This window comes from Monomorium pharaonis, chromosome 4 (genome assembly GCF_013373865.1).
Source record: "Monomorium pharaonis isolate MP-MQ-018 chromosome 4, ASM1337386v2, whole genome shotgun sequence".
Lineage (NCBI taxonomy): Eukaryota > Metazoa > Arthropoda > Insecta > Hymenoptera > Formicidae > Monomorium > Monomorium pharaonis.
Genome location: NC_050470.1, coordinates 9,673,029 through 9,695,385, shown reverse-complemented (window position 1 = coordinate 9,695,385; position 22,357 = coordinate 9,673,029). Strand labels below are relative to the sequence as shown.

At 31.9% G+C, this 22,357-nt stretch overlaps 2 protein-coding genes across 12 annotated transcripts in view; one reads left to right on the top strand and one right to left on the bottom strand.

Moving 5' to 3' along the window:
- Nucleotides 1–1,789, bottom strand: part of LOC105832480 — a 39,351-nt gene extending 37,562 nt beyond the window's left edge. The window contains exon 1 of one of the 3 annotated variants that reach the window (XM_036285491.1): nucleotides 490–1,789. The gene's annotated coding sequence lies outside the window, so the exon portion shown is untranslated. The remainder of the gene's footprint in view (nucleotides 1–489) is intronic. The other 2 variants (XM_036285492.1, XM_012673464.3) reach the window with 2 other exon arrangements.
- Nucleotides 1,790–5,283: 3,494 nt separating this feature from the next.
- LOC105832478 (synaptotagmin-5) overlaps nucleotides 5,284–22,357 on the top strand; it is a 31,150-nt gene continuing 14,076 nt past the window's right edge. The window contains exons 1-2 of one of the 9 annotated variants that reach the window (XM_012673455.3): nucleotides 5,284–5,693; nucleotides 14,080–14,394. In XM_012673455.3, coding sequence (XP_012528909.1) covers nucleotides 14,125–14,394 — 270 coding nt within the window. In that variant the 5' untranslated portion in view covers nucleotides 5,284–5,693; nucleotides 14,080–14,124. Of the gene's footprint in view, nucleotides 5,694–14,079; nucleotides 14,395–18,959; nucleotides 19,464–21,187; nucleotides 21,713–22,357 lie in introns of those variants that run through there. The other 8 variants (XM_012673454.3, XM_012673463.3, XM_036286102.1 and 5 more) reach the window with 8 other exon arrangements.

The following is a 22,357-nucleotide window of genomic DNA, read 5'->3' as shown; positions in this document are numbered from 1 at the left end:
TTAAAAGCCACCGAGATAGAAATAAAACTATATGTGAAAAAAGAACGGAGAGAAAGGAGGAGAAGAAAGGGAGTGAAGTGAGAGAAGAGTACCGCAAAGTGGGCTGAGATCGTAAACGCAAAGAGTGATAAGTCGTGTTACGCAGAGAACGTATTCTCTCGTGATACCACATATCTAAAAATATTTATATTATATTTAAATCATATTCAATTATAGCTCGTCCAAATAGTCGCCTTTTAATTTTACTTATTCAAAGTGAACAAAGCGAAGAGTCTGTGCCTCCCACAAGAGAGAGAGAGAGAGAGACAGACTCTTCGCTTTCATGAATAAATAAGACACAAACTGATTCTTTTTTTCTCTTTCTCTCTCTCTCTCTCTCTCTCTTCTCTCTTTATCAAGATTCCCTGCCGATTCACTTCTGGAACACCTATTTATATCTTCATCCCCGATAGCTCGATTGCTCCGTCAAGTGCTAAACAAACGACATACATGAATAATCAGCCGAAAGCGCAGCTGGAGTATCGACGTCGAAGTCGCGTCGTCATCCTTCGGTACACTCTCCGTGCCGGGTTTTCTTAATCAGCCGCCCGTGTCATCAATCAGCCCCCGACACTGCGGCACAAGTGTACGAGCATGCAGCGGGAAAAGGGAGAGGGGGAGGAGAACAGAGAGGAGAGAAAGCGGGATCGCGCTTTTGCGGGGGTGGGACGGGGGTAATCCGTGGGCGGACGCGCGCGCGGCGCAGTCAGCGAGTCAGCAGGATACCGCACCTGATCAATTAAGCTGCTAATTGTGCCGAAATCACTGGTCACTATCGCCACTACTATCCCCGTCGGGTGTCCTCCACTATCTCGCGTACCGAGAATCCGAGTGCGTGCTCCGCTCGTTTCCTGGTCGCATCGTCGTCGTCTATCGTCACTACGTCCTTCCTCTCGGGATCCTCGCCAAGGATCGGTAATATCGACGGGACTAGTGGGACCGACGAGTCAAACGTTAGAAATCGGTCGAGCCTTCCGCTGACAGCTGCTCTCTCGCTGAGGCGGCGGCAACGAGCACGAGTGTACGAGCGCGGCGGCGGCGGCGACGAGCTTGCGAGCTTGCGCGACCCTCGCACTTCGCACGACTAACCGAGGCCTGGAATCGGGGCTTGCCTGCCACCCTTACCTTTGCCATGAACATCGGGGAGCGGCGCCACGAGCGCCTACCCACGGAGAGACTACCCCCGTTTTGGATGCGCCTCGTGGGGAGGGAAAGATTGCGCCAGCGATATATCGGGTGGCGCAGAGCGTGAAAGCTCTACAGATCCACGCGCGCGTGTTCCTAATCCACCCCAGAGATTTTCATATGTTTTCGCATGCCACGCGACGTATTAACAATAAGTAATGCGGATTGTTGACGGAGGCTGGGCTTGTTATTCGATATTTAACGGCTGATATCTTCTTTCGCATCTGACACTTTTGTTAATAGCATTTTCTTTTCCTAATGTTTAAGACGTATTCCTATCGGAATTTATATATATATGTGTGGGGGTGTGTGTGTTTGTATAACTACCGTCAAAGAGAGAACCGTTATGTAATAAATGTCAGATGTGAACGAGCTTTAAAAGATAAATTAATAGTTTTTATCGCACAGCAAACGAGGTAAAATTGCACAGAGGAAATAATTTTCTTACGACAGATAAATATAGTTCTAAAATATCACAAAGACTTTTTATTAGAAATTTCTATCACATTTGTGCGTTTCTGCAATTTTGATTTGTGGCCTTGTCTCTTGTGCAAAATTATACCATAATTGTATTTTTATATATAAAAGATATTTTGATAGAAAATTGATATATTTTTATACGTTATTAAATAAAAATATGTTATAATACTTTTTTACTCAAGTCAAAGTATCAATGTCACTCTTTCTCTCTTTTTTTTTCGTTTGATTGCACATTTTAATGAAAATTTTTAAATTTTATTTATTTAAAGTATAACGAAATATTCAATTTTTGTACTTATATTCAACTTATATAATTAAACACTACACTGTATTGTTTTATAATTTCTCGCAAAATTAATTATTAATGTAAGTACAATAGAGGTTTCCTCAAGTTTTGCTTTTATTTTATTGCACTTGTATGTTCAATTTATATTTGTTCTTGCATACATTATCCAATTTGGATTTAGTCTGCGTTATCTGTACACTAATCGTACCGTTATTGAACCGCGCACCCATCTTACTGCGGATTTCTTTAACCTTCACGTTGCTTTCCCCTCACTTTACGGCGATGTGCCTGTGATCCTTTTTTTCTCGTATCTTTCTTTGTAGAGCAACCACCTGTAACTTCTTCGAGATAGGTATTTTATGCTGCATGCATTCCTATCCTTGTCTAACCTTGCTAAATGGATCGAAAACTTTTCTGTAATAATCTAACGTGTTATTTTTGTCCATTGATTTTTAATTGTTCAATTAATTATTCAAATTAATGTTAAAAAACTTTATTTTACTGTACAATTATTATGTGTCCATTTTGAATCAATCAAATTTATTTTTTGCTTACAGAAATTAAGTAAAATCATTTCTAATACTTTTTTCCATAAATTTTTAATTATAAATTACGTGTATAATTTTAATAAATTTTATAAAGTCTGAAATGGTTTTTTTGTGTAAATCAATGAAATACTTTTCTCTTACTCTTCAAATTAAAAAAAAGCTATATAATAAAATAATTATGAAAATAATTATTACAATTGTTTATAGATATAAAAATTCTTTTTATGATGATAGAATAAAACAAGAAAAGACGCAAACATATATCAGCAGTCGAATAAATAATTCCACCAGAAATAGACATTATCTACATTATCTACATTATTCACTATTCATAAGATAGAAAATGTGTGTGTGATATCTTTATCGACATCTGAAAAAACAGAAAATGCATAAACTTAATAAGAAACCTTGTGATAGATTCGCAATATGATGCAACTGTATATTTATAAATAAAAGCGACAGAAACAAATACACAATTCTCTCTCCGTTTAATTTTTTTCTAATTGATTCTTTGAATAATTTTTTGAATAGATTGTTTTCAATTATACAACATTATGTTCATGTCTCTTATTATTTTTGCATCTTTCTCTGTTTTATTTTGTGTATTAACTTATATTGTGTATTAACTTATTTTGTGTATTAACTTATATTTCTCTTGTTGAATTTGCTTAAAATTATTAGTATTATATAATGTTATTGTTATAATATTATTAAATAAATGTTATTATATAACGCTTTACAAAATATAGAATTATTGATAAATTTTCGCATACTTATATATTATGTGTATAATGGATATCTATATTTTTCATTTTATTTATATTATTAAATTTACGTATTACTTCTTCCAATAAGCAAATTTTAATTTCTAATTTAAGCAAAGTTATAGCTATTAGCTTATTGATTATGTCACAAACATAGATGGAAATAAAAAGATTCTAAAAGAATAAAATGATAAATAACGAGATTCTTATATTTATATATCACTTTACATATTCATATTTTATTTATATATTAAGTCTCTATGTGCCTATGTCAATTCAAACAAAATTATAGTGACAAGAGATACGTCGTAAATAATATATTTCTTTTATCTCATAGTTTATTCTTCACTAAATTCGTGATTCAAGATTGACGTTACTAATGTAAGATCTGGTACAAAGATCTATTATATTTGTTAAATAAAATTAAAAACAAAATTATATAATAATGATATAAAAGTTTTGGTAATTTTTAAATTAATTAATATAAAATATTAATAATTATATAATAATTTTAAGAAATAAAGAACAATATATAAAAAGAAAAAGATATCTTTTACATCGTACTTGTACATCAAATTTTATTTTTTTCTGTCTTTTACCTGCGAACTTCTGTTTTGTATTTAAATAACTTAAGTTTAAACTATATTTGTCGTCATGTAATTAAAGTTGTTTCTTATTGTTAGCCGATATTAAAAAAAAGCATTTTGTCTTTTGTATCACGTTCTTAAGTTTATTTTTTAATCTTTAACTTTATTCTTATTGCGAAATAAAATCGAATTTACATGCAAATGTAGGCATATTTTTATATATACGCGCGTACAAAAACTTTAATATTCCTCTCCATAGAACTCCGTATTTTTATTAGTTTTGTGCGCGTTATATTTTCAAACTCATATTTCTTTGTGCACTATGTTTTTGATCATTTAATAGTCAATTTAGTACACTGATCCATTTCTTATAGAAAATTTTTATGTTGCGTTGAAATATCTGACAGATAATTTTCACATTGCAATGAAAATAGCAAAAAATAATATTGTCAAAGTATAAATAAATAAAATTATTTATTTTATTATTTTATTTTACATAAATAGAAAATATTTAACAAAATATTTTACATACTGAATATTTAACAAACTGAATCTTTCAGAACACGTACACTTTATAACCGCTTTCTTTATATTTTTTATATTGCGGTCTCTCTCTCTCTCTCTCTCTCTCTCTCTCTCAATATTTCATAATTTATAAATATTGTTTAAAATAATTGATTTTTTAATTGTTAAAAAATTTATATTTTGTACATATTTTTATATACAAAAAATTAAATATACAATTTTGTAAATATTATACGTCACATAGCATTATTAGTATTTATGTAAGTTTAAATACAAATATGTGTGCACAGATATAATATAACAATTATTGTTTTGTAAAAAATAAGCTGCAAAATCTCAATATTTTTCGTTATTCGCTTAGCCAAAAGACAATCTGTGCACATCGACAAAAAACACAATATACGATTGTTGACCATTACTGATAAAAAGCCTGTCTGGCTGATAGCCCTCTGATAAAACTGAATATCAGCGAGATAGGTGGGCGGACTGCCACCTGACATTTCTCTTCCCCCTGACATGTACCTTACGTGCTTCTTCCCTATTCTTTTTGTTTTCCATTTTCTATTTTATATCTCTCGATCAGCATTGTATCTTTCTCTCTTGTTTTCTTTTCATTTTATCTCTCTTTCCCTTTTTCTTTCTCTTATCTTCCCTCCGTGTCTACTTTAGCTCGCAATCTCAAGCTGGTCTCTATCTGATACCTTCTCCTTCATCTACCTTACTTTCTTTCTCTTATTCCCTCTCTTCTTTCCTCCCTTTTTCATCCTGTGTTCGCCAATATTTCTCGATCTCTCCCTCTCTTTCTACCGCCTTCTCGCACCCTCCATCTCCCCAACGGCTAAACTCGCTGTAGAGGTTCAGTCGTTGACGCGTCGTGAGACCAGCAACAACCATATGAGTTTATCATCAATTTAAAAAATTAATCGTAAAAGCTTTCTAATCTTAATAATTACGTTTTTCATTATTATTAACATTTTAATCAAGATTAATCACTAAACAGTCATTTTAATTGCATTGAATTAAACTAAGATTACTACACAGCTGGTAAAAAATTGGAATCAATGTTTTGCAGAGAGAATTTAAATATAAAAGATAAATAATCGAAGCGCCGTTTTTCGACTACGTTAGCTGTCGGATAAATTGAATTGCTGTTCTACTGAAGGGTCGGACTAAATTGTTTGTCTCTACTGTCTGTCTCCAATGGGATTCTTCACTTATCGTCTTTAGTGAGTTGCGTTGGGTTTTCTTGTTACTGGGTTTTACTGAGTTTATTGCAAAGGTAAGAGAATACATATTTAATATATATTTATAAATATATATAAATAACTATAATTATATATATTATTAGTGTTCTGTAACATGTTTATTTCATTTTATTGTTTAATATTTATAATATGACAACTTTTTTATATTAAAAAATTTTATATTTTATTTGTATACTTTATATAAAATATACTTATGTACAATGTACTACTTTAAAAATAATATAATATAATAATAATTTAATAATATGTGCTAAATTTTCCACACATTATAGTAAATATTTAACTTTGTCTTTTAAATTAATTATTAGAGAAATGTTTTATATTTAATTCAATTATATTAGCAGCGAAGAAATTATATTGAATAAATTAAAATTATTTTATTAGATTCTCTATCATTTCTCAGCTGAATCGCAGTTTTGTTTTTAAAATAACACAATGGTTATGTAAACCGATAATGTAGTTAAATTTTGGATCAATTGTTGCCAATTTATTGAAAGATTAGTTGAGTCGAGATTTTAATAATGCGATTGTACTACGGAAAATTTATAGTTAGTGCATGGATACTACTATTTATTAAATATCCAACGTAAATCATTTGCAAATACGAAAACGAGCATATTTAAGAGATTACAGGAAGAACAATTAAAATTTCTTAGTGTTTCTAGGATCTTATACAGTTCCGAAATTTTTTAGAAATATGTCAAAAATATTTTTACACGTGAAAAATGAAACATTTCGTAAAACTTCCACTGACTGTGTCTGCATCATTTCCAAAATAGTTCTGAAATGACAAAAATGTTCATCAAAACGTTTACGATTCTCGTATTTGAAAGTTTGTAGAAAAGTTTACTGGAAAAGATCTGCAACTTTTCTGCAAAAATATTATAAATTGCAGATTAGAAACATTTGCAAAAATGTTATTAAAACAATAATTTTTTTAAATATTGCTTGTCGTAATTTTCTAAATATAATAAATTCAAATATTATTTCTGATACTTAATTTATTATATGCAGAAAATTGAAATTTATATATAATGGATTTTATAAATTTTCATGTTGCAATAGTTTAATATTAACTGCAATAGTTCCTAAGATTTTAGGAACATTTTTATTGCAACATTTTACACGATATTTTGTAAAATTCTTTCAGAATTGTTATACATAAAATGTGAAAGGTTAAAAGCCTTCTAAAAACTTTCCGCAACAATTAGTGTTGTATGAAAATCCAAGTTATTATACTCCAAAAATTTTCAAATTATACTCTTAATCGTGCAGCACGTAGTACCTTTAAATTCGAGGTACTTTGTAAAACTTTTACTACGCGATACATAATAAGAGTGTATAATAATATATGATCATATGTAATAGATATTATATTGTACATATACCAAATTTGCTTCTATGTAGATATGTTTGATTAAATGTGATTTTATATTGTGCACAATTAAATAATTACAATTATGTATATAATGATGTAATTATATATATATATATAATGTTTTATGTTAGATGCAAGCTTAAAAGTTTAAATCCTAGAATATTTTTCAAAAACTATATACACATAAGTACAAATTTAACATAAACATATAGATTTGCATAATTATATAAGTATTCTGCCTAAGATTACCGAACGTGTCATTTTTGGCGCTTTGTCGAATACTCTTTGTTGCTCGTTCTAATATTACCTGGAATCAACATATATAAGTTTATCGTTTTTTGCAATACGCATATCAGTTTATGTTATTCATAAATTACATGTATTCCATCGGGTTTGATTTTTTAGTTTTCTCGACAAGACTTTTTGACTATCTATTCTGTCCTTTTAAGATAAAAACCGACTTGCGGAAAAATTTTATTATCAATTCGATTGGATTATTTATTCGTTCACGTTTTTATTTGTTATGACATATTTTTATAGACAATATGCGTTGTTTTATGGTTGTTTAATGGTCATCATTTTTTAACTGTTTAATTATAATTTCGTTTGCGTTATTTCACTCATGTTTTAAGTTCATAAATATTGGTAATTTGTTATGACTAAAGAGGACTATGTCATTGTATAGTCGGAACGTTTCAAAATTTGTTTAACATTTTTAATTTATTATAATATTATAACTTTTATGTGGATAAGTATACTTACCGTGTTAATTTGCTTGAGAAAATGTTACGGCCTTAATAATACATAGTATTTTCTTTTTAATAAAACGTGATTGTAAGCCATAAGTGTAAGCGCATAAGCGCTTTGAAAAAAAATTTCAACCACGTTACTTATGTTATTTTGTATAAAAGAGCTCTAGTCGTAAGTATTGATTTATGCGATTTTGCAAGAAAGTCATAAACAGAAGACCAAATTTGTTACAACGATATATAAATCGCAAACTGACTGTCAGGTACATATGTACACGATACAGACCGCTTATCCTTTTCCGCAGACAGAAAAATGAAAAGGCGCAATTTATCTTCTGTACAGACGTTGTATTATATTTCCAACTTATCTGCAATTCTTTGAAGAACTTACTCTTTCACCAGATTTTATTATATATCTTGAAATAAATTATACCAAAGTTATACTAAAATGCATAAGAATCTGGAAAAAATAAATTAAACGGATAAAAACTACAAATTTACGTAATTTAGAATATTTTATAGAATTATAAAAATAGTTTAGAAGTAAGATGTATGCATAAATAAATTGCACTATTTAATACAAAATTACAAAGAAAAAAAGTTAAGAAATAAATTGAGAAAAGTAACCTTTCATGTCGTCTGCCATCCTGATGTAACAATGACATACTCGGGGGAATTAACCGGGTGAAAAGAAAGTGAACGTTTGCATGGCGAAGCACTAGCCGTGTTACAGGGACGGTGCGATTTTATGGCTTTCCACGCGAGTAAGATAAATGTACCTTTAAATTACTATATAATATATAGATACCTTCAGAAAATCACACACAAGACGTTACGTAACGTTACGATTAATGGATATTCCTGGAGCGTTAACATCACAATATGTCGTATGTAATCGGATTTGTTATTGTCCTTTACTTTGGTTTTCATGCGAGAATACGTCCCGAGGATACGTTGCATCGAATGGGTGCATTGTAGCATTGAGGCATTGATGCCATTGTATGAAATGTTGCGCGTGTGCACACATCCCGTATGATACGATGAAATTCCGTTAGGGAATGCGCGACGAAATTACGGTCTCACGCTTCGCGTTGTGATGCTAATAACTCTTTAATGACCTTACCAAAAAGGGAATTACATTTCAACAGCCTCCACATTTCACAACATCCTTAAACCGAAAATACTTTAATACATAAATTGACCTGAGTTCTCTCGAATTCTGGGGGACTGGAGATAACTGATCTTCCACAGCGACCTTTTAACGAACCTAAGTATCTCCGGGTGAGTTATTAAGTATAATTATCGCGTTAATTCCGCCTGAGGAAGTATCGCGACTTTAATTACACGATTTGATGAAAAGATGGAAATAATGCCTGATGACAGACAGTTATGTTAATGGGATTAATTTACCGCCCGCAGATTTTCTCGTAATTGTACATAGTAAATTACTCAATTTTCTATAATAATTTCTTGTGCATTTGGTCATTACAACAATTATTATATTATAGAATAATTAAAACAAAATCCTTATAACAGCAGAAAATACATCTAAATATACGTAACATAAATAAATGTAAAAATTATAATTTTTTTTTTTTTCAAGAACTTGAAAAATGTGGAATTGTAAAAATGTAGAATTTATATTAATTAACACCTCTTACATCCATTCTAAATAAATTATTATAACGGATGCTTTTATGCGTCCCCTGTAATGTCATGCATTGTTCTGTTTCTATAGGTATATTGTAGACAGCGGATCGAATATTGGATCTAATAACTGCGACATTTCCGCATTGTTATCATCATCTATCATTGTTATCATATTATTGTCAGGAGAAAATATTAATCACTTACATTTATTTCGGAAAAGTTTGTTATCGCTGATTAATAATAATCTATTAAAATTTGTTTTAATTTTAATCTCTCTGGTAATTTGTTGTTGACAACAAAATACTTTTTCTTTATAAACTACATGTATTATATTTAAAAGAAAGTTTATTGTTTAAAAAATAGATTTGCTATTGTGAAATGGCAATAATGCTTTATATTTTATTGTCTGTTTATATTTTATTTTGTTTCATTTTGTTACGCTTTATCTGTATTTTTGCACACGATTATTTGCCTTAATTAAAAATCAAATATTAGAGATTAGGAATTTTTACGTATTAAGAAGATTTCATTAATAATGATTTAAAACAAAATATTTTATAATCTTCTCTCTTTTTCTTTTTTTTAAAGCCAGATAGATTTTTTAAAAGTAAAGGAAGCAATATTATTTGCTGTTTGTATATAAAAGAGATTTACAATACTTTTTGCTTTGCCTTAATTACTATTTCATATAAAATGGCTTTTGGTTAGTAACCGTACAGTTCGTGGTAGTTGCAGTAATTTAAATTGCAAAGAGACTAGTCTCGAATTAAAAGTTTCTAAAGTCGAAGTACGACACATTTTCATCCTTGTCGTCGGATAATCCGAGACAGTGGTAATTTACGCTTCTCGGTATCCGGCTTGACACTGATGTTGCTGTTTACTCAGAACCTCACTCATTATTATTCAAGAATCAGTTCAAGATGTACCACGCCTACGTATACATGCGATGTGTTATCAAGACACTACAAAATCCAAATAAATAGAAGAAAAAGATATAAGTACCGCAATAAATACTGTTTAAATTTATTTTTAAAAAGTACTATTTAAAGCTAATAAAACTATATAAAATCACTTTTCGTTAATAAAATTATGGAATTATTTTTTCCTGTAAGTTAAAAAAATTTTTTTCATTAAGTTGCGAATTCATCTTTTTGTAATACATCTAGAATTATTCTTTTTTCTTCTTTCTCTAAGAAAAGCATTTTATAATTCGTTAAATATATTAAATTACATTATAATTGCTAATTAAATTAGAAGAACTGTGACACAGAAAGAAACTTTTTTTTCTCTCGAAGTAAGTTCGATATAAGGTAAACTCGGATATGATGGCCATAATTCTTTAAAATGCAAAAACATACTTTTATTTTTATTATTTTTTAATACCATTTGATGTATTACTTTACTGAAACTTGAAGCACATACTGTCAACGTTAAAATAAAAATAATCGATAGAAATTTTTTATAATTAAAATATTAAAACATGAGTATTAGTTATCTTTCTCTAACTTTTAAGGAAAAGATGGCAATATAAAGCAATTGATCATACATGTTTTATGTACTTAACATTTTATAAAATAATAAGAAACTTATAATTTAACATATTTAGTTTTATTGGTACATCACATTTCTATTGGCGCATTATCACATATTTAGTTTTAATTTTATCTAAATTTTTTCTCTAACTACAAAAAACAATTTTTTAAATATAATTTTTAGCTATAAATATACCAAATACACGTTTTAACATCTAAATAATTAAAAAAGACTTGTTATGGAGTACATCATTGATAATAGTTTTTAAACATTTGAGAAAATCTTATCCAAACTGTAACAGAAAGATGGTTACAGTATTCATTGAAGAAATAAAAAAAAAATTATATTTTTTAACATATAATCATTATAATTTAATATAATCATTATAATAACATATAATCACTATAATTAACACATTATAATTTACATGTCTTCATTATGTGTCCAATGTATTGATTATTGCAGCTAAACTGTAATTTATTCAAAACAACATTGTGATGATTTTTAATGAACACAGTAAAAAATTTTTTAAGCAGTTGACAGTAAAAATTGTGGTATAATATTCATAATAATGTTATTTTGAATAGCGTACGCACATAAATAACTGCAATATCGATTATGTTTAAAAATAACCACAAGAGTATATTATTTAACAACTATTAGAGAAATTCTAGTCTATGGCCACTTTTTTTGTATGGCAATCATATCTTAGTTTATCTTATTACTTGAAGAGATTTTAAGGGGCGCGCTAAAAATTTTATATTGACTTTATAAATACTTAAAGCACAGTTTGATAAAATATTCACAAATACTCTTCTAACTCGTTTAAAATATGAGGCGAGATGAGCACAAATTCTAAAACAAGCTTCATGATCACATTATTAAACGATTTTGCAAGTTTCTAACGGAGTGGTGTACGTTTGATTGGTATTGCTGATACGATTACGTTCACGCGCTTCTACAGTTATAAACTCCTCTAATGTGTTGCGTAATGGGCCAATTTCCAGGCAAAATTTGAAATTCGGAATTATGCCTGTAAAGCATACATCGCGAGTACGCGGGATTGCGTACGTAAGATGTAGTTTGCATATTACACGCGTGTTTATGAGGCTGAAATGCCTGCTTAACGATCTAATGCTCGTACATCAGTAACCCTTGAGTTTGTGACGTAAAAGGTCACAGCCAACGTACGCTTGTTTAATACAAATAACCCATTCAGAGTACACATCGCGCTACGTCATGTAATTCCCCTTAGGAATATTTCTCAAAGAAATTTATTATATGTTGAAGCTCAAAAATTGAAAAAATAAAAGAAATAAATATGCGGGAAAACCGTGTCGAGAATTCTTGTGAAAATTTCTATTTGTTTATGCTCAAATTTGCTCAAATTATATAGTTTATTGTTTTCACAAAGTTAAACAATAACGACTGAGAAGGATCAATCATATTATAATTTCACAAGTTTCTTTGCAAGCAGCTTCGAAAGAAACATTAAACTCGTTTTTATAGTTTGTGTATTTTACGTAACAATAATATGACTTTGATAAATTATTATTATAGATATAATAAATATTTTTTCGCTGCCTAATATTTAATTACAACATAAACAAATGAAAATAACATATAAATACGTAAATTAAAATTTTACAAATATGATATATGAATAGAAAGAAAATCCGTGATCTTACATTTTAAATTTAAATAAATGTTAAATAAATTCCAAATTATAATCTGTCTTGCATTTTTTACCTTCAATATCGAAAAAAAAAATTTTTGACTTTAAAAATATCTGTCAAAAAATGTTTAATATTATACAATTATAGTATGACTAAAAATCTCTTTGGACTGAATGACTTTTATAAACATTTATTTATATAATTATTCGCATTTCTTACAAAAATACGTGACGTTTGGTTTCCTGTAATTGTATCTGTAAGGTGAGAAACTCTGTAAACAAGGAGATAGAGATTGCAAGCGAGTATAATGAAGCTACGGTGTAAAGCAAGTAATTCATTACCGACGCGCGTTAATTGCATAAGATGCTTTTACATGCGATATGTTTGATAAATAAAGAACGTGTTATAATTGAAACGTAGTTATCTTAATCAAAACAAATTCTCGCTATTTAAATGTGACTCCCAACTGCGTGTTTAACAGACAGTTCAATTCTAACAATTCAATTTGCAATTTTTCTGTTTCTAACAATTTTTTTTACTTTTTTTAATTTAGAGTTAATTTGATGTAACCACCAATTAAGCCAGTAATCAATTATCGATTTTACTCGCGGCTCGTAGCGATGCCATTACCGATAATTTCCAATTAAAACCATAGTTGAATTAACTTTTACTCCTCGGAAATGGTTTGTTCTGACAAACTTTATTTTTTTGCTTTTCTTCTTGCTTTAATTCTTTATCTAATATATGTATAATTATGCAACATATAAATAATGGTACAGTTATCCTGGCGAAAATAAAGATCGGAGCGTAAGTCGAGTGTAAGCGAAGAGTGACAGAGGCGTGTGTGAGAATTGTCGAGAATAAATTGAAAAAGAGGAGCGCAAAAGAAATGTAAGAGAGATAAATGTTTTAGGAGAGAAGAATGTTTCGTTCTTTTGTTCTTATGTTCATTGTTCCAATTTTCTAGAAATTTCTCGTTTCTGTCACTCTTCTCTTGTACTTGCGCTCTAATTTTTGTATTTGTCTGGTTTGCGTTAACAAATTTTATTTCACATGAACTTTATATACAACCCACGTACTATAATGATATTATTAATCAACACGTTATCTTTTTATCCTGTTTACTAAATGTCTTTTTCATAATTTACTAAAACAAAATAATTTAATTTTATAAGATATATGTAAAAATTAAAATAACATTAAAAATTCTAAAATAAGAATTTCCACGACGCGAATGATTATACACATCTAATTTTCTCTTGTTTATGAACAACGGATGTTTCACAAAATGGAAAACAAAAATTTAAAGAGCACAAAAATTCAATCTGAAGACCTAAAAAAAGAAGTAATTTCTTTCTAAACACTTGTACCACATACGTAATGACTTCAAATTTTCAGATTATGTATTTTACAGGTCAAGCGGCAAATATTTCATTTAACGTAATACGAAAGAGAAGTGATGGTTTCGTCCGCAATATTCGGAGCAGCTGCTGGCACGGGATTAGCCCTAGTGGTGGCCATGACGATCGTAGTTTATCGTTACTACGCCATGAAGCGAAAGGGAAAGTGGAATTGGAGCAATCTACCGGATCGCTGGCCGGATCCACCGAGTATCAGGAGAAGCAACAACGAAGAGCTTCATCATCACCATTGCCACGCAGCACCGACGTCACACATGCTCGACTGCTGGAGGAAGCCACAAAAAAGTTACTACACTGTACAGACCGGGGTTAGTAAAGCTAACTTTATTGATTCGTTATTGATTACCGAGGTAATGGCTGATAATGGTCATTCATTAAGGTTTTCTTTTATTTTCCTTTACAGTAGCAAAAAAATTCTAAGTTTAGTTAACGCTTATATATATGTATATCTTTAAACTCTAGCATTTCTTGTACAAATGTCTATCACAATTGTTAAAGCAATTGAAAAATTTTTTTAATGTAAAATGTTTAAGATTTGAGATAAGCTTAATGTCTTAAATATCAGTGGATGACGATTGTCACTCGATTACATAGCTTTGTCTCTTTTTTTTCTAGCTCCACAGATTAATAATTTTTTTGTGTTATTAGACTTTATTTTCCGGACTTTCTCCGCGTTTTTATTAACTTAAGAATTTTAGTGCACCATTAAAGTACAGACGGTAACATAATACGCACGTAAAAATTTTATACAAAAAACGAAAAAAAAATTTAATATAGTTTACAAATTTTATAATTTACAAAAATTTTTTTTTGTTTTTTATATAAAATTTTTACATGCGTATTATGTTACTGTCTATACTTTAATCGTGGAATAGGATTTTTAATTCTGTAAATACAATTAAAAGATTAGTGAATTAGAAATAATCAAAATAATCGGTAAAACAGGACAGGTTCAGCATCCCCTTAAAGTTAAAAGATAAAATGCATATAAAATGCATTAAAATGCATATATGCATTTTAATCTGTAAAGATACCGACTGTGCAGTGCTAGCAAAATAAATAAATTTCAGCGGTTATACTTGCCGACAGTGTATATATTGATCTATCGCAAAAAGCATTACACACGTCGGTAATTTACTGGAGTAAATATGAAAATGTCGGTAAAATGAAAATGTCGGTTTCTATTAGCCAAAGGTCGGTAAAGGTAGAACTTTGCTACGTTTGATACTATACATCGTGATCGCAATACGATAACGTCTTACATGTGCCTCATGTCGACAAGACGGCTTGCACATATCCAAAAGAAAGTATAATTGTCGATATTACGAAAGACTGCAAAACGTATAGAATACTTATTAATTATAATAATATACAATATTAATTTTTGATAAAATAAAAATTGTTTTAAATATCCAAATACAACCGCAGAATAATATTGATAAATTTAATGTTTAATATATGTATAGAGAAAAATCAAAATTAATTATAAAATTAAATTTGGTTATTAAGTGAATTTTATGAAGTACAAAAGTTTAACATATTTCTGATGAAACTTTATTTTTCTCATGGTTTTACTAAGTATTATATCATGAAGAAATAATCTTCTTATATGTACGAGAACGAAGGCGACGTAAACAAATCGATGTAAGGCTGAAGTTTAATTTGATTGATATGACCTATATTTTTATGGATCTACTTTTCGCACAATTCAAGCTGTAGATACAAACAGGGGAATTGTAAGAGCAATCAGAGAGGGCAAACAAACATAAATGTATGTATTACATACATTTATGCAAAAATTAATCAAGCAGAATATAATTCTCACTGTCATAAATGTACAGATAACCTTGTAAAATAAAAATAGAATTTATAAATTTATCACTTTGTTTTTTAAAACTTTACGTACATATAATTATAAAGAACTTTCTACCAAATAAGAAATTGAATCTAGAATTTCGATCAATATAGCGCCTATAACTCGTGACGGATATTATTTTCAGAAATACGACTCGCAACACAACACGGATAGATAAATTTTATTAATATAAAAAAACATGTGCAGTGAGAAAATTTTCTCCTAGACTTTACTTTTAAAATTACAATAGTCAGAGACCAAATATGTATTTAGAAAAATTTTACTATACTTATAGTAAAATTTCAGTAAAATTTGGTATAAATTTAAACAAACTATTTTATAAAATTAAAGTTTCATTAAATCTTATTATTTTTGCTAAATTTTAAAATTACAACAAAATGTTTCAAAATTTCAAAATTTATGTTGTCCCCCAATTTTGTCCTACCATAATTTTAAATGTAAATCTTAAGAAAAAATTCTCTTTGTGTATTTATCTCTATAATATTTTTTTACTTTTAATATACTTTTAATAAAACTTTTAATATACAATTTATAACTTTTTTATAGATGTTGTTACAAATATCAAAGAAACAATCATTATGAAAAATGTCGATATTAAAACTGATCAATATCCATCTTTTTAATAGAAAATCTTCCTAAGTTCTGTGTAAATGTTAATTAAATTTCTGTTTTATAATAAATTTTATAATAAGTTTTATAATAACTTAATTATATAAATAATAATAAATATGATGTGTATGTACGAGATATATAAAAAGTATATTATTTTGTTTAATTCTCTCTCTCTCTTTCTCTCTCTTACCCTCTCTCTTTCTTGCACAATTAAATAAAAGTTCAATTTGTAATCAAAATATTTTTTAATGTGTAATCATGTTTTACATTTTTTAAAACTTGGAAAAAATTAAATTCTGACAATAAATAGAAAATAATATATGTAGATTCAGTTTCTTTAGTCCTTAAAAAAGCGGCAAGAGCGTTATATTAAATTTTTTCGGTTATTTGAATAAAACGTGCGTGCAAAATGTTGCATTGTCTAATTTTCTGTCCAAATTAATTTGCAAAATTGTAAACTTCTATTTTATGCAAAGTGTATTGAAGGTATACTGTAATTAGGTTAATGTTCCGTATACTCTGTTATATTGAAAGACGCGAGATTACTTAGTTCATCCAAGACTTAGGTATTCTTAAATTTAAATATTACCATCATTATAACAATCTCATTTTATTAGAAAGCACTTTAACCAAATTGTTATACATTGTGCAATTGCAATGTTTTTTTTATTAATGAGCGAAGAAAGAAAAGAAATTTTATTTTGAACATTGTTTTTTTGTTTACATGGTGTTATTTAAATTAACAAAATAACAAATATTTAATAAAAAATTTTTTTACAAGAACATATAAATATATAATACATAATGTATAAAAATATTTATAATACATATATTATATATATATATTTTTTGTATATAATTATATATATTAACATATATTTTCATATATTTGACTTATATGAAAAATCTTTTATCAAGCAGTAATATAAATTTGCGTTTAAATGTCATTGCATTTGTGAGAAAAATAGTCCAAGAAAAACAACTTTTCTACAATCAATAAGTAGTTTGCATACCTACTTGCTTATACCCATTGCCATGATCGTGAAGAAGTTGAAAAGTCATCGAAAGAAAGAGAAAGAAAGAGAAAGAGAGAAATAAGGACAGACAAAAGAGAGAAAGCATAGATTTAAAATTTTATTCACTGGTGTGTTCTGATTGTTCATGTGGTCCGTAATATAGATCGTCTTCCGTATGATGAGTTTCTATACCACGACAGAAAAGGTAAAACGATTTTACATTTCGAAAGCGAATGTATATTCTATATAGAGCTAGTATACAAGAGTTGCGCTGTTCTTCCGAGTGCCATTTTCCTGTAAATCAAATTAAAAAGGATTATTTATCTTAAGTCCCCTCGATAATGCATTTCTGTCTGGTATAATGTCTAGACGCGGGTTGGTTGCGAAATTATTTGAGAGCCTCTTAGCAAATTAAACTCTATAGAAGATCTTTGTTAAGATGAGCTTTAAACTAAAATTTAAGTGATCTTATTTAACCAGAAATTTAATTTAACAACGAGAACAACTTTATGTTGAAAAATAGGTTCCAGTTTTCAAACAGTGGAACTTGGCCAAAAATTCAAGGAGTTTTAAAAACTTTGCGTTTATTCCAATTTTCTTTTGTTTTCCGTTAAATGTTTGCCCCCGTCAAATGTTTATCGTTAAATATTTGCTACTCGCCGTATATTTGCTATTTGCCGATTGATCTTCTTGCAAAGAATCAAGGGGAAATATCGTATTACGAGTGGACAGTTTTTATCATTACTTTTTCTTATATCTAATGTTATTATAAAATCCATTCCCAATGCAATTTGGTGTAATACAAAAAGTATGCAGGTACAATTGAAATACACGAACATTATCGTTTACATTATAATTATATCGTTACGTTATAATTCTAAAAGAGAATTGTCATGAGATCAAATTTCCTTTCCAACTTGGCTAATGCTGTCGCGCGTTGTAAACAAATGATAATTAACATGTTTACTCAACGCTACTAATTATCTATATTTGTACCGAGGTATTGCAGTAAGCATCGTTGAAACGAAAGTAGAACTAAGTCTCCTCCCCAAAATCGTTGTCGTCCCTGAGGTGTAACCTGTTGCGGCGCACGCACCTTTTCCTGTCTCACTTTCGTGCTCGATACCCATCTTCTCTTCCGTCTTCCACCCCCTAGTTAAGAACCTCTCTCTCTCTCTCTCTCGTGGCTCTCCTCTCTCTCTCTCTCTCTCTCTCTTTCTCTCTCTCTCTCTCTCTCTCTCTCTCTCTCTCTCTCTCTCTTTCTCTCTCTCCGCACCCCCTCGGTGGCGGAACCAACCGCCTGCCACCCCCAGCCACCAGCTACGCTCAGCGGCGAATCGTCGTTTTCTGGTGGTGCACGACGAGCCCTGGCACTGGTCGGGCGCGTATAAAGTCAGTCGGGCTAGCCCAGTATCGCGGCACGGTGATACCCGGTGACACACATCCATGTCAGGTCGTGGTAGACGCACGGAGAACGGGATCGAAGGTCGACAAAAATTATCCCGTATACTCGTGTGCACGCGAGGGAGTGCTCGAACGAAATTAATCTTGTGACTGTCGTGATAATCGTGCCGATCGGGACGCTCGTAAATAAAACAGTACACGGTGCTCCTAAGGAGGGTAAAGAATACAATTAATCATTACTGCGTTCCGTGAAAACCGCGAGGCCGCCCCCGCTTGTTGACATTACTCGGGCGAACCGACGGACGAATCGGGTCAGCGTCGCGTCTAAGTAGTCGTAATCCGCGACGGCTCAGACATTTCATCTTGTCCTTGATGCGAGGAAGATAGAACGGGCATTTGTGACGTAAAATTAATTGGATCGGGACCGCGAACAGAGTAATGAGCTGCGGTCGTGCACGACCGCTGAACCGTAATGAAATTAGACACCCCCACTACCCCCCTCCCCCTCCCCCTATTCCGGGCTTTATATACGGGATTAACGGGAGAGTAGCGATTGTGTAGGGCGAAATATACGTCGGCGAAGAATAAATTTGCAGAAAGTAGGGCAAAATCGTGGACAGCCGCAGGGAAAGGATTGGAATCCTTGAAGGGTTTAAGTCCGAGTCAGATAACGATAATATCATTTTGAGGGACCCAAGTAGGTACGTCAATCGGAAAACATATTGATTTTAACTGACGTCTGGATCAGTATCGTCTATCTCCTTTTCACGATGTTAATGGAAAACCTGGAGATCCAGAGTGTTCTTTTCTTTTTTTTTTTTTTAATCAAATACCGCAATGATCCTGGTGACAATCAGCAATCCAGCAATCGACGTGATGTTCTAGAAAACTAAAGTCGCATAAGAGAATTCTAGAAGGTTAACGATTCTTTCGAGTAACGTTTAGAAATGAAAAAGAAGAAATAAATTCCAAATAAGCGAGTACCCTCTATGCGTTAAGAAAAATTTGTCAGGCCCCCTTTGAACTAGATTCTGTGATATGCAAATACGAATTACACGCGTAAAATTAATATTTGATTTGTTTTAAACTCAAGGCTGGCGCTCAAATAAATATTGTGCTACAGAATTAACATTTATTATCTATACGCGCACAGTTTCAACAGCCCGTTGATTTTTATTCAATATTCAATTCGTGGCTGTTTTCATATACTACACTTTATATAATTTTAATGGCATACATTATTAATCGTTCGCGCTTTATCGGCTAAATAGATTATCGCGAATAATCTAAATGTTGTTCTTACCGAAAGGAGCTTAGCATTTTAAAAGGGCAAATCTGTATTTTTCTTTTCTTTTTTAAGCAACGCAAATGTCTCCGTCGCTTGGAATTTCACAAATCGGGAAAGGTCCCAGTTAATCGCGTGAATGTAGCTCGATTGGTGGCAGTCGAGATTGCTGTCGGCGGCTATATATCCGAATCGGGGGAAGGGGAGTCCGTGTAAAGTGACGAGATAATTAATCGGCCGCAAACGTACGGCAATATCGTAAACGCGGCTGATTGATTTAACGAAAGCGAATTGCGCCCTAGGCAAATGCATCTTTACTTCCAAAGCAATTAATATCCATCCGCGTGTATTTTATTGACAGTCACGGCGCGGACAATAACAACAAATACGCCGGGTGATATTGAATATACCTTTCATTCGAGATACGGGACTATATTTAAGTGTTAATAGGATCGATCACCGCAAACTCTGACATGTCGGGTCGAGAGATATTCAATTATTTTCCGCCTTCCGCGGTCTACCCCCGCCCCCTCGATCAAATTGATATACTTTCCTTCGGCATAACAGCGTACGCGCTCGTGCGTAATATTTATGCTATTATAATAAAAGCTCCTCATTAACGGCACTTAAACTAAAAGCTCTTATACTATTAATTTAGGTGCAAAATTCATCTCCGGTTTGGGTATAGTCGGGCGAGTAAATAGATGTTGATTTTTTATCACGGCGGGACGCGGAGAGAGATTTGCTCGCGGCTACCTGACTGAAAACTACGTTATTTCACCTCGCGAGAGTACACAAGGGCTGCTCTCCCGATCGTCCCTCCCCCCCTACCTCCGAGGAACTGCGAGATCCACTTTCCAAATATTCCGTTCGCGAATGTCATGTAAACTTTGCGGAATTGATTGTAGTTAGATTTTCGCGTCGTTTCAGCGCGCGCGGCGGGTGACGGCTAGAGTTTCTGCGATTACAGGTGAAAGGGCTGGCTGGCTGGCTGGAAAAGTGGGTTACGCCGGAGATCCCCCACGAGTCACGTCAACGTCCACCCTCCCCGGTTAATTATCCCGGCTGCTAATTATTTCCGCCGTGTTACGAGCCGGGGAAAACGGCAGCGGGCGTAAACGGTGAGCCGGGGCGCGAAATCGGCGGCTGTTTTGCACGCGTTCGTCAAGGTGCCGGACAAATTGTCGGAGGTCCTGGGCGTGCTGGAGTTATGCGGTGGAGGCGGCGGAGGCGGCGGTAGCGGGGCTGCGGGTGCCGCCGAGGACAGGACCATGTCGGGGAACGCGCCGAGCGGTAGCGCGGCCATTAAAATCGGCGCGGTGACGGGGGTGGCGATAATCAAGAGCAGATGGGCCCAAAGGGGCACGAGGTCGCCTCTACCTTCCGTCGCTAATACCGATAGTGCCGACAGTACGACTTCGACCAGTTCGGAGGTACGGCCTGTTACACTTTTAGAATGTGTTGCGGTCCGTTCTTTTTCGCTGCACTGTTGCACTGTGGCACAAGCAATAAGTTAGACTGAGAAAAAATATATTTGTCTTACTCTAACCTGTTGCACCAGCGCAGCGGTGCGGCGGAAGAAGAACAAGCCAGTTGGCTCGATATTTGCGGCAGTCCGATACGAGAAACGTTTGTATTCTTTTCTTTCTTTAAAGCAAACTTTCCGAGTTGTTCATGTGCACGGAGAAAACTTACTGTATTCATGATCATTTTAATAATTATTTTTTTACGGAGTACTTTGATTGAATTGTATTAAAAGTAGAGTGGAAATTCTATGAAGCCGTTTCGACAAGCAACATTTTGCGGCTGAGTTCCGAGAGGAAATTCCTCGCGCGTATATTTCACGCTTCATAGATTCGTTATTATTTCCAATTCAATTGAAAGTGAAAATTAAATTGGAAGATACTTTTGGCCGATTTTAAACAGCTTTAAAGTGCGGATGCATCTGGGAAGGCGTTAAAAAAAATTCAGCTGTTTCCCATTATTTTTTAGATTTTGCTCAACGTATTAATCTCAAAGAAAAATATGTGCTCTGGTTATTCGCGAAAACTTTAGACGCACGCGATGTGCTTTCAACA